The 12,143-nt window shown below is 53.0% G+C and overlaps 2 protein-coding genes across 2 annotated transcripts; one reads left to right on the top strand and one right to left on the bottom strand.

Moving 5' to 3' along the window:
* Positions 1 to 308: 308 nt before the first annotated feature.
* NOL9 (nucleolar protein 9) lies at positions 309 to 7,261 on the bottom strand. Its single transcript, XM_084495070.1, has 12 exons — positions 7,031 to 7,261; positions 6,735 to 6,960; positions 6,403 to 6,530; positions 6,035 to 6,173; positions 5,389 to 5,485; positions 4,555 to 4,652; positions 3,600 to 3,761; positions 3,130 to 3,418; positions 2,148 to 2,259; positions 1,840 to 2,017; positions 958 to 1,091; positions 309 to 634 (listed from the first exon to the last, which is right to left on the bottom strand). Exons 1-12 carry the CDS (start codon positions 7,241 to 7,243, stop codon positions 506 to 508), a joined length of 1,905 nt encoding a protein of 634 aa, XP_084351196.1. The 5' UTR covers positions 7,244 to 7,261; the 3' UTR covers positions 309 to 505.
* Positions 7,262 to 7,320: 59 nt separating this feature from the next.
* On the top strand, positions 7,321 to 12,026 carry TAS1R1 (taste 1 receptor member 1; the record flags this gene model as incomplete). The annotated part of the gene is made up of 7 exons (XM_084494793.1): positions 7,321 to 7,523; positions 7,704 to 8,010; positions 8,412 to 9,200; positions 9,781 to 10,133; positions 10,210 to 10,271; positions 10,366 to 10,506; positions 11,098 to 12,026. The coding sequence occupies exons 1-7, from the start codon at positions 7,369 to 7,371 to the stop codon at positions 12,024 to 12,026; spliced, it is 2,736 nt and encodes a 911-aa protein (XP_084350919.1). The 5' UTR covers positions 7,321 to 7,368.
* Between the last annotated feature and the right edge of the window lie 117 nt (positions 12,027 to 12,143).

Raw genomic sequence — 12,143 nt, 5'->3', positions numbered from 1 at the left:
CATTTCCTACCGCACCACCACCCCAGCTGCAGCCCCATGCTCACCAACAGGAGACAACTGCCATGAGAACACTGCAAGCTCTTAAATTTGTGAGTAAAACAAACTTACAGTTACTGGGGAGGTGTACGTGCACCCCCCTGCTGTAGTGCGTCAATTCTCTGAAACTGAGAGCTAACAAGGCTAGGCTCCACTCAGGAGAATCACTTCATGCCACAAGCTACTACTTTAAGTAAGGACGAGCTTCTGGTAACCACCCACAGCCATGTCCAAGTCAGGGAAGGCTTTGGAAAAATTCAAACCAGACCACCGTTTTCAATGTATTTATTACAAAACACCAAAATACTTACTGAAAATATAAAACATTATTAAAAATTGACATGTTTTAGTATGTACACATCAGAAACTTGTTCCGGGTCTCTCTGGAGCTGTGGTAGCCAGTGCTTCTGTGACTACACTTGCCTCTTGCCATATAAAAGAAATCCTGCAGTCAGAGGTCCTAAAGGCTTCAAGTGTAATCACACTGGTAAGAATACTCCCTCTTCTTGAAATGCTTCTTCTTTTTCAGCTTCCCAGACCCCAGAATGTTGTAGTTATATTCAGATGTGACATAAGGGATCTCTCCCTCAATTCCTTCCTGGAAAAAAAAAAAAACAAAAATAGGAACAACTTTATGGACCTGTATCTTCAGCTGAATTGAAAACACCTTCCTTTAAACAGACTGGTAAGAGTTTAGTGGAAGAAAAGGAGAAAGCTATCACTGGACCTACACTCTGATCTCTGAAAAACAACAAGAACATTATCTCAGTTGGTTTTATGCATTAAGGGCAGTCTCCTACAAGTATGACCATCTGCTAATGCCCAGACAGCTCTGGACACACAAGCCTCAGAGTAAGAAAATGGAGAATTTGCCAGCAAGCCTGTCCCTTCTTTCCCACCCTCCTCCCAAGCAGCTCCTACCTGGCTCACAAGAACGCAGTTTGGAATGGCAATATTCCCAAGCAACAGACAATTCACTTGTCTCAGGTTCTCAGGAGGCACCGGTGTCAAGACATGATAAAGTTTCTTCTCCATCTCAACCCCCCGGACAATTCCTGAAAAGTACATAGAAAGTTCAGTCCTAACTCCACCAAATCACTTCGGACTGTGTAAGTGAATGTGGCTGAAGCTCTTTGAGTAAGTAGCTTTTCCAGAACCAAGAAAAGAATTCAAGACATCTGGAGGAAAAATAACCCTGCACTTCTGTATCCCACCTTCCCAACATCTCCACATATGTAAGAGCACCTAACATCTCAAAGTGCCTATCCTTGTTCATTGTTGTGTTCCTACAGAAACTCAAGGTAGCTCCTCAAAATCAGAACTGCTTCTTCACAGCAAACATCAGCACTTAAGAGAAATCTTTGCATGTTTCAGGCCACAAACACTACAGTTGCAGCTCTGTTTAGAGAAAGGAAAACATTCCCCCCTACCAGCTGTGAAATAACAAGTCCCACAGACAGCTGAAGAATTTTGTATAAGCCATTTGGAATCTTCTATTGAAGACACAAATCCCAGAAGTGAGTAATTTGTCAAGCTATGAAAGGCCAAGTAAGAGAAGCCAGCTACAGAAGATGCTGCTCGGTGACATTCTCCTTAACTGCTGCCACAAGTTACAGAGAAGCGAAGGACTTGAAGCACAGCTTGTAATAGAAAGCAAAATGTATTTTTGATTGTTCTTCAATCAAATCCTACTTTTCCATTTGTTTTTGATGGAATTATCTACTCTACTCTTTCCATTCGGCAATATACCTGTCAAAACATGACATGTGAGAACATAGCCTAAGGTTTCCGAGGCTCACTTACCGAAGCCAAGGCAATCACAGACCGGTGTCTGTGTCAGCAGGACTGGCCCATCGTTTTGGCATCTGATTTCGTCTGGTATCCTGCAGAGCCCGACCCAGCTGGCATTCACTGCATACATGATATTGGTAGGAGCAACATCCGTATGAATGACCCTGAGTGCAACAGCATTGAAAGGTACCTAAGGGGAAAGGAAAAGAACAGCTTCATTAACTCAACGTAAGTTTGGTTTGAGTTCAGAGATAATTCTAAGTACACAAAACCCGAGACAGAGAGCCATTATCTCAAGTCTTTCAAAAATGCTCATTTACCTGGTATGGCACAAAACTATTCAGCGGGAGTACTGATCCTGTGTGTGGAGGCTGCAGGTGACCAAGGTAACCTAGTATTGCCATGTCACGTAGGATGCTGCTGTGTACTCGCCTGGAAAATAACTGCAACAAATCAAGAAAAGCCAGCACACATGCAGCAATTCAGCCAGATAACCCCCAGACATCCCTGAGTACACCATGCAGAATCAGCCACTATCTCATACAAGTTAAGTTTTTAGAACTTGAATCTTTGAAGAAAATTCAGAGCCATATTTTTGTTACCTCTAAAGAATCACAAGATTTTAGGGCATTTTGAAGAGGCACTAGTAATCCAATGTGGCTTTAAAAAAAAAATAAACAACAGAACCCACAAAAACAAACAGAAATCTTATTAGAGAACATTTCCCTTCTCCAACCTTGCTATTCATATAGCTGTGAGACAGAACAGTACGTTTGCTTTCTTAAATAGCTCTTCAGGGAAAGTTGACTCAACACAAAGCATTTAAAATGGGCAACAAAGAGTCAAGGTCCAGGAAGTCATGCCTTTCAAAAATGTAAACAAACTGACTTGAAATGTCAGAGAAATTAACATGACCATCTATGTCTGTTAGAAATAGGCAAGGAACTTCCCCATTAGGGGGAAAAAAAGAAAAAAAAGGAGACAGTATTCTGTAAGCATAAAGTATGCCCAGTGGTGTAAGAAGTCTAAATAACTTATAGCAGCCACTGGAAGCAGTGCAGGGAGGAACAATCCCTCACCCCCAAAAACAAACAAACAAAACAACAAGAAAAAGTCCCTCAACCACCTCCCACCAAAACACAACAACAGGCAAACTTATTAGGAGACAATAAACCTTATAGCATCTGAACAAGTTAACGGGGGCACTGAAGGCCTATGCAAGAGTTCTGTTATTAATTTCCTGCCAGGACTAAGCATACTTTTATTAAGCAAATTAACCACCACGCAGCACTTACTACTTACGCTTCACCTGCAACCCCAGCTCGAGGGAACTCCGGGTGGATATAGAGCAGTTTATAGTCAGGAACTGATGTATCTTCCTCTCCTTCAGAGGACTTCCAGCTCTCTGCTGCACTCAGATTCGTTTGCTTGCTCTTGCCTTGCTGTTTGCCTTTGGTATACAGGCCAGGAGCGAGGTGAACGTACTCGGGGGTGAGTGGATCCATGGCCTTCCAGTCGTACACATCCATCTGAACCACGTGAGTGGGCGCTAACAGCCGAATCATGTCGGTCAGAAGCAGCAAACCCTCACCTTTAGGAAGCAGAGAAAACTCGATTACTGCCACCTCGTAGAGAAATTTCAATGCTGTTATGGAAGACTGACAACAGCTCAAGTGCAGCAAGCTGTTATTGTCTTATCCTAGACTCTCTAGGAAGCGCAGAGGCGTACTGCTTAGGTTCATGTCTCTTCAGAATAGATTAACCGTGTTTACCTTTCACCCAGCCCATAGTGTTGATGACTAAAGGCACTTCCTTCTTGTAGGAGTTGAACACGTACTTCACAACATCGATGTATCTCTCTGTGTCCTGCTCACAGCTGGTCTGTCCGTAATACACCATCTTACATGGCGTTTGCTGATGAGTGAATGGTGGACCTGAAAATAAGAACAAGCCTCTAATACTTCCAGTAACTGAAATGCAACCCCCATCCCTATCAAGTACCCACAAGCAATCCCTTTTGAAATAAACTGTCTTCTTTTAGCATTTTTACAGTCATTCTTGTATAGTCTTGCAAAACAAGTTCTTCTGTAGTTGCAGACTCCATGCAATTGATTTTATTTATTTATTTTTTTTTTTTAAGTATTATTTATTTGTTCATAAGTTCTAAAAATTCACAATCTCCTATGACAAGCTATCCAAAAAGCAAATCACTTGGATAGTATCTTTTATAGACATGGACCCAAATTCACAGAACCACAAACACTAACAGTTTCTCTGGCTAAAGGGGTTTTTTGTTCGCTTGTTTTTTTCCCCCCCCTCCAGTGAGAACAGCCCCTGATCTATATGGATCTACTTGGCATTCCTCAAACTAATTATACCTGCAGAGACTAATAACTAAGGCAAGTTTTCCCAAAGCGACCCTACAAATCTGAAAGGCTGAAAATCCACTTTGACACGTCACAACCTGTTCCACTGGCTTATAGACACAAATCTTCCCTTTAAAATACAGAGGAAGAGAAACAAGAAAGGAGAATGGCTCCATGTTATTTATCAATATTTTCACATGGATCCCACAACCCCAGCAAGAAAACATTTACAGGTTTTTATTCTTTACATGCACCTTCAGTAGATGCAGCAACTTTGCCTGAAGTACAGCCCCTACTCAAAAAGCACCTTCTGGGAATTAAAGATGTTTCTGGCAAATGCCGAAAACAGCCAAGCACGTACCAAGAAAGGGCTCTGTTACACTGCTTAAAGACACGCATCCAGGCGGCGTAAATTCTGTTTGACCTATGTCACATTCCATATACTCAACGGAGGGAAGGCTGCAGTGAAAGAAGCCCATATGTTAGCATCCACTAGAAGAAAAAGGACGTGACTTTGAATACGTACAAAACACAATCTGATTTTGTTCCAGGTCATCAAAATTAAACAGTCAAACCACCACTTGCTTATGCCCTTCTCTCGCTTGAGCAAGTATTAAGCAAGAACTTAAAGGGCTCAGCTACACTGCACTTTATATCATATGCTTGTCTGACAATAGCTTCACACCTATCCAGTCTTAAGAGTAACGGGAACAGTACATCAAAAGTGGTACTAATCAGCGTACCACCTCTCTCATATGAACTGGGCACTCTGAGATCAGCTATTTGAGATTTATGAATTCTGTAATCCTTATTTTTAGCATGCAGTAGCCAAGATAATAAGCTTCTACACCTTTTCCTGCCAAGAATCTGGAGACAATAACAAGTCATAACCTTCGGTGTATTTTTAAACATTATAAATCTCAACTTATTACTAAACCCTGTTTGGTGTCCGCTAGTTCATACAGTCCAAGTTGCTGTTAGCAGTATTTCAGTAGAAATATTTCATTATGTAGCTTTTCTGCAAGAATACAGAAAAGACAAGAAAACAGAAAACTAGGCTTTTTTTTTTTCCCCAAAAAGAAGATAACCAGTTTCCAGTGAAAACAACATTCTTGAGCATCTTAGCAGGTAGTTTTCTTCTTCTCTTAAATCACATGCATTACTTAAAGAGCCACAGAACGTGAAAAAAACTCACTGATTCAGTAACAGATTGATCAGGTATCTGTTAAATGTTGACTTCCCAATGCTTTTTGGACCACACACCATAATGACAGGAACACCTTCATCTTCCGCTGGGGGGAAAAAAGCATTCTCTGAAAGGGGCTGACAGGGAGTTATTCTGATGTGCCCTATTTGCATAAATTTGTGAAAGAAAACAACTTGCAAAACCTACAGAATCTCTGGTCTGACTATGATGCATTTTCATAAAAAAAGTCCTTTAAAGAGCAGTACATTAAGTTTATCAATATAAAGGGAAGAGGCTCCTACAAGGAGGAGAAAGCTCTAATACTACAACACAGTTGGTATTAATTCCAACTGCTCACGATCTTTTTAACGTTGTTAGATAAAGATGTTTTTTTACACACTACAAAGAGCAAAACCAAAGGAGTTTTGACATCAAGTTGAGAAATATCTTTATACCACTGAAGTGCTTATCAGGCAGTAGAGACACAAACCCAACCCAGGTGCTGTATAAGCTCAAGTTGCACACTGCTTCAAGAAGAGCATGTCCTTTAATCAGTTCCTTTTAAGATGTACTCTTTCCCCTAATTATAATTCATGAAAAACTCTGAGCTTCTTTTTTCTAGCCACCAAAGCTCTGCCAAGTCCATGCTACTCACCACAACATGCTTGTATTAGCTCCTCCAGGGCTAGGAACATGCTCTTTGACACCAGCAGTCCGTTATCTGGGCTACATTTCACGATACCGACAGATGCCAGGACTGCATCCTCTGTTGTGAAGCTAGACTCTTCCTTTTTCTATAGAAGACCAGAAAAAAAGGTTGAGAAGACACACATGAAGCCACACAGACACATGCTCTGTGCTGCTGGGTACTGACAGGACTGCTGCAGGCACGCCAAGCGGGGCAGCCACACACGCTGGCTCCTCTCGCTCCACAAGATGCTCGTTTTGGTGGAGGAGCAGCAAAGGTGGCACAACCCAGTCCCACCGAGATGGGTGTCCATGAGGTGCCCTCCTGGGACTCACCTGTGCCTCGAAGAGCCGTGAGAGTGGCGGGAGGCTGAGCAGGAACCGTGTCACCGGCGTGTCCAGGTGCTCCAGCAGCACCACGGCGCACTCGGGCGAGAACCTCGCCATCACCTTCACCCGCGCCTCTGCGGGGGGGAACAGCGGGGCCCTGAGCGCTCGCGAAATGGCGGCCGGGCCCCGCACCGCACCACACGCGAAATGGCGGCGGCCCCGCACCGCTCCGCTCCGCACCACACGCGAAATGGCGGCCGGCCCGGCCCGACCCGACCCGCACCACACGCGAAATGGCGCCCACCCGGTCCCTCCCGGTGCCCCCGTTCCCCACTCACGGCGGCGGACTCGGTGCGCCCACATAGCGGCGCGGGCGGCGGCGCGGAGCTGCCGGGGGTCGGCGGCGGGCGGGCGGGCGGCGGGCAGCGCCTCCAGGGCCAGGGCGCAGTGCGTGGGCGGCGAGAAGACCGGCAGCCCCGGCTGGTGCGGGCCGATGGCGAAGCCCAACACGCGGACGGCACCGTACAGGCAACGCAGGCGGCACTTCCCGGTGAAGGTCAGCGCCTGCGGGGAGACGGCGTGAGACGGCGGCACCGGCAGCGGGTCCGTCCCGTCCCACCCGGGCGCTGCCCACCTGCTGCGGCGCCAGGAGCAGCACCGCGGCTCCCTCCGCCGCCTCCACGGCGGCCAGCCCGGTATCTGCCGGCGGCACCATCCCGGCGCGCACGAAGGAGGCGGCGAACTCGCGCCAGGCCGCCTCGGAGCGGCCCCCACGGGGGGTGGCGGCGGTGGCTGAGGAGCGGCCGGGGGCCGAGGCCCGGCGGGGGCGGCCGCGCCGAGCGGGCATGGCCGCGGCCGCCGCTCCGCCGCCTCCGCCCCTCTCGCGAGAGCCGCGCCCCCCCCCGGGCCTTTAAGAGGCGCCGCCCGGGGCCGGTGCCGCTGCTGCTGCCGCCCCCCCCGGTTCCCGTCACGATGCCGCCGGTGCTGCTGTGCCTCGGGCTCTGCCTCAGCGCCGCCACCGCCTCTTTCTTCAGCCGTGATGGCGACTACCGCCTGGCCGGCCTCTTCCAGCTGCACGGGCTCGCACCGAGGGCTGCCGCCCGCCCGCTCGTGGACGGCTGCAACGAGTGAGGGACTGGGGGGCTCCAGAGGGGTCCCGGGGGGCTCCAGAGGGGTCCCGGGGGCAAGTGGTAGCAGTGTTTTGGGTGCAGTGTTTTGGGTGCAGTGTTTTGGGTGCGCTCCCCAGGGTGTTCCCATCCCCTCCAGGTTTCCCCCCTGAGGTGTTCATCTCACTTGTCTTTGCGCAGCGCTGCCGCCTTCAAGAGCCACGGCTACCACCTCCTGCAGACCATGCGTTTCGCCCTGGAGGAGATCAACAACTCCAGCAGCCTCCTGCCCAACGTCACCTTGGGCTACGACATCTACGACACCTGCTCCGAGTCTGCCAACCTCTACGCGACGCTGCGCGCCCTGGTCCAGAAGGGGCGGCGGGATGTCGGGGTGCTGCCCGCCCTCCAGCACTATGAGCCCACCGCTGTGGCCGTCATCGGGCCCGACAGCACCCAGCTGGCCCTCACCACAGCTGCCATCCTGGGTGTCTTCCTCGTGCCCGAGGTGAGCTCTGCTCCCTCACAGCAGCAGCCCCAACAAGTGCTGTGGGGGCTGTCTGTAGCAGCCAAAAAAAGAGCTCCAGGGGGCTGATAGGGTGAGGGAGAGTGGGCTTGGGGCTGAGGAACAAACTGAGCTGCCAGCACAGCCCTGCTGCCCCCCTGGACCTGGCTGCAGCTTTGGTTCAGCTGGGCACAAAGAGCTGACAGGCAGGAACCGTGCCCAGCTCCCTGGCTCTCTGGGGTTTCTCTCATGGCAGTGCATGGCAGAACGTTTTTCAGCCTCCCCATCTCTAACTCCCTTCAAAAGACCTGCTGCTTGTGGAGTCCCCCCTTACCACGGCAGCAGATCCTCCTTGTGTGTCACTGCCCGGGGAGGGCAACCCCTTCTCCTGGCTTGCTTTGCAGATCAGCTATGAAGCCTCCCTGGAGACGCTGAGCCTGAAGCGGTTGTACCCCTCCTTCCTGCGCACCATCCCCAGCGATGGGCAGCAAGTGAAAGCCATCGCGCTGCTGCTGCAAAGCTTCGAGTGGAGTTGGGTTGCCCTGCTGGGCAGCGACAACGCGTACGGCAGGGATGGGTTAGATGCCCTCTATGAGCTGCTGGTCGCAAGCGGCGTGTGTGTTGCCTACCGAGGCATCATCCCCACGAACAAGGACGCCAGCAGCCCGGAGCTCCAGAGGCTGGTCAGAATCCTCATGGACATCAGGGTCAATGTCACCGTTGTCTTCTCCAATGTAAACAGCGCCCGGCCTTTCTTTGAGGTGGTGGTGCAGAAGAACATCACGGGCATGGTGTGGGTGGCCTCTGAAGACTGGTCTTTGGCCCAAAACATCTGGCAACTGCCTGGCATCCAAAATATCGGCTCTGTGATTGGGATGTCAGTTGAGCAGGCAGAGTCTGTGATGCTGGAACACCTCGAGTCTTGGAAATACGCAGAGGAACGTGCTGTGTCTGAAAGTGCTGGCAGCACGGGGGCAGGTGGGGAGAACAGAAGTAGCAGCAGCGAGAGTAGCTGGCCGAACTGCACCCAGCAGTGCCCAGGATGCCACCTGCTCGCCGCTGCCCCCAACATATATGACACTCAGGCCTCTAACAACGTGTACTCAGCCGTGTATGCCGTGGCCCACGGTCTCCACGACCTGCTGGGCTGTGCCTCGGGGGTGTGCAGCAAAGACAGAGTCTATCCCTGGCAGGTAAGAGCAAGGTGAAGAAGGATCTTCTTCCCTCTGCAGTGTGGATTTTCCCCCTGTGCTCAGGGGTTTTCCATCAGTCTGGGAGGCTCATCTCCAAGCAGAAGGGAGCAGGGCTGTTCTGGTAGCTAAGGCACTACGACAGCACTCAGGACTCTCGAGTCCCCTGCCCTGCTTGTGGCTGTAAGTCTCTTGTCTCTGGCCACACGGGATAGGCACAGATCCTCTCACAAAGGCTCTCCCTTCACTGATGCCTCTAGCTGTGTGAGGCTGCTCTCAGCCTTCCCTCTCTCTGCTCACTGCACAGTTGCTGCCTTGTGGGCTTCAGCTGCTTGTGACAGGCAAAGCAGCCTGAATACAGACCTGTGCCCAGCACAGTCAAATTGTTCCTGTTTCTCAGCCACTAGCCCCTTTAAGAAACCTGGAAGAGGCTGCCTGCCACTGGAGACGTGCTGGTTGTTGGGGAATTTGAGAGGAGGCAGAGCAGAGCAGCTGGCCTCCAGTACATCGCTCTGGTGACAAGGCTCCCCTCAGTGGGAATCTCGTCAGCAGGATCCACTCTGCTCTTACTCTCGTTTTACAGCTCCTACAGAAAATCAAGCAGGTAAACTTCAGCCTGCACAACAGCCAGATCTGTTTTGATGCCAATGGGAACATTTATAAAGGTTACAACATCATTATGTGGAACTGGAGAGGCCTGAGCTGGGCTTTTGATGTGGTTGGAACTTTCACTGTGAACCCCAACAGGCTGCTCCTTAACCGCAGCAAAATCCTGTGGCACACAAAAGATCACCAGGTACTGTTCTGCATCCACGTCTTGTTTATTGTGTACTGGCAAGCTCATTACATCCCGACACTACTTCCTGGGTATCTTCCCATTACAGGGCAGACGGAGGCAGTATGCGGGGAGGGTACAGGGGGTGATTTGCATCCTTAGTAATGCCTTTCATCCTTCCAGAAAATAAGCAGGGTATGTGCTAAAAGGCTCCCAACTCCAACTTTTACCTCCAAGCATCCCAATTTTCCCCCTATCTCTGGAAGAAGGACAGCACAGCAAGCTCTCAGCTGCTGCCCGTAGTCTATCTGAAGGACAGCAGCAAGCTGCCCGTCCCGGGCTGCAGTCTGTCCTCCCTCCTGCCCCGTTCTCGCTGCCCACCAGCTGCCTGATGGCTGCTGTGCTCCCCGCAGGCCCCCATCTCCATGTGCTCCCAGCCCTGTGCTGCTGGGGAGAAGAGGCTGCAGCAGAACCGCCACAGGTGTTGCTTCAGCTGCGTGGCCTGTCCAGCAGGGACCTTCCTGAACAGAACGGGTCAGTAAACTCTGGGCAGCTCCTGCCTCCCCTTCCCGCACCCTTCCTCCTCATCCCATCACCTCCTTGCCGCTGTCTTACCCCTCTCTAGCCCCAGCAGCTACCTCTTTTCTCTCACACTCTTTTCCCCCTCTTTTCTCTCAGTCTCTTTTCCTCCTCGTGACCAGTAAAAACCTCTGGGCTCACCTGAATGCGGTCAGCCTGACTTCCCTCTTTGCTTACTTGTGGGTATGCAAAGCCTACACCCTGCTCTCACCCCGTGCTTTCCGGGGGATGCTGCCAACAGCTTGCCCAGCACAGTCAAATACCTGGTGCCAGCAGAGCCCCTTCCTTTGCGGAAAGGGGACGGGAGACACCTGGCGTGGCAGCTGGTCCCTGCACCGCATCCTCCAGGAGGGAAATGGAGCCCAGTGCCACCTGCCCAGTGGGCAGTCCTTTGGGGGAGCTTCTGGGCAAAGAGCAGAGAGCCCTCACTGCTCCTGAGGGCTCAGAAGCGAGGGGAAGGAGCAGGAGCAGAGCAAGGGGCAGCTCCCCAGGGACACCTCACTCACCGGGGCTCTGCTGAGCACCGTCCACGCGTGTCTCCCGCAGACCTTTACACCTGCCAGGCCTGCGGGGCGGACGAGTGGTCCCCGGCGCGCAGCGAGCTGTGCTTCAACCGCACCCTGGAGTTCCTGTCCTGGGCCGAGCCCCTCTCCTGGGCTCTGCTGGCCCCCATCGCGCTGCTCCTGCTGCTGCTGGCCGCCCTCTCGCTGCTCTTCGCCCTCCACGCCTCCACACCCCTGGTGCGGGCGGCGGGCGGCCGGCTCTGCTTCCTCATGCTGGGCTCGCTGGGCTGCGCCTGCGGCAGCCTCCTCTGCTACTTCGGGGCGCCCTCGCGGCCCTGCTGCCTGCTGCGCCTCCCCCTCTTCGCCGTGGGCTTCGCCGTCTTCCTCTGCAGCGTGGCCGCCCGCTGCCTGCAGCTCGTCGCCATCTTCAAGCTGCGCGGCCGCTGCCCGCGGCTCCGCCGGGCCTGCCTGAGGCGCCGCACCCCGCTGCTGCTGGCGGCGGCCGGAGCCGCGGGGCAGGCGGCGCTGTGCCTGGCCGCCGTGCTCTCCGCGCCCCCCGGCCCGCTCAGGCGCCGCGACGTGGCCGCGGAGCTGCTGGTGCTGGAGTGCGGCGGCGGGGGAGCGGCGGAGGCGGCGGCGGAGGCTCTCAACGTGGCGCTGAGCGGCGGCTGCTTCGCGCTGAGCTACGCGGGCAAGGACCTGCCCGCCGCCTACCGCGAGGCGCGCTGCCTGACGTGCGGGCTGCTGCTGCACCTGGCGTGCGCCGCCGCCGCGCTCTGCACGCGGGGCGCCTTCCGAGGCCGGGCGGCGGCGCTGGCGGCCGTGCTGGGCGCGCTGTGCACGCTGGCGCCGCCGCTGGCCGGGTACTTCGTGCCGCGCGGGCTGGCCCTGCTGCTGCGCCCCAGCCTCAACACGGCCGCGCACTTCCGAGGCGCCATCGGCGGCTACGCGCGGCGAGGCCACGCCCCCTGAGCCGAGCCACGCCCCCCTGAACCGAGCCACGCCCCTCTGAACCTAGCCACGCCCCTCTGAACATAGCCACGCCCCTCTGAACATAGCCACGCCCCCTGAACCCGCTAAGCCCCGCTC

The sequence above is a fragment of the Aythya ferina genome (assembly GCF_964211825.1).
Source record: "Aythya ferina genome assembly, chromosome: 21".
In the NCBI taxonomy this organism is placed as follows: Eukaryota; Metazoa; Chordata; class Aves; order Anseriformes; family Anatidae; genus Aythya; species Aythya ferina.
The sequence above is the reverse complement of the archived record's forward strand: the minus strand, read 5'-3'. Positions and strand labels throughout refer to the sequence as shown.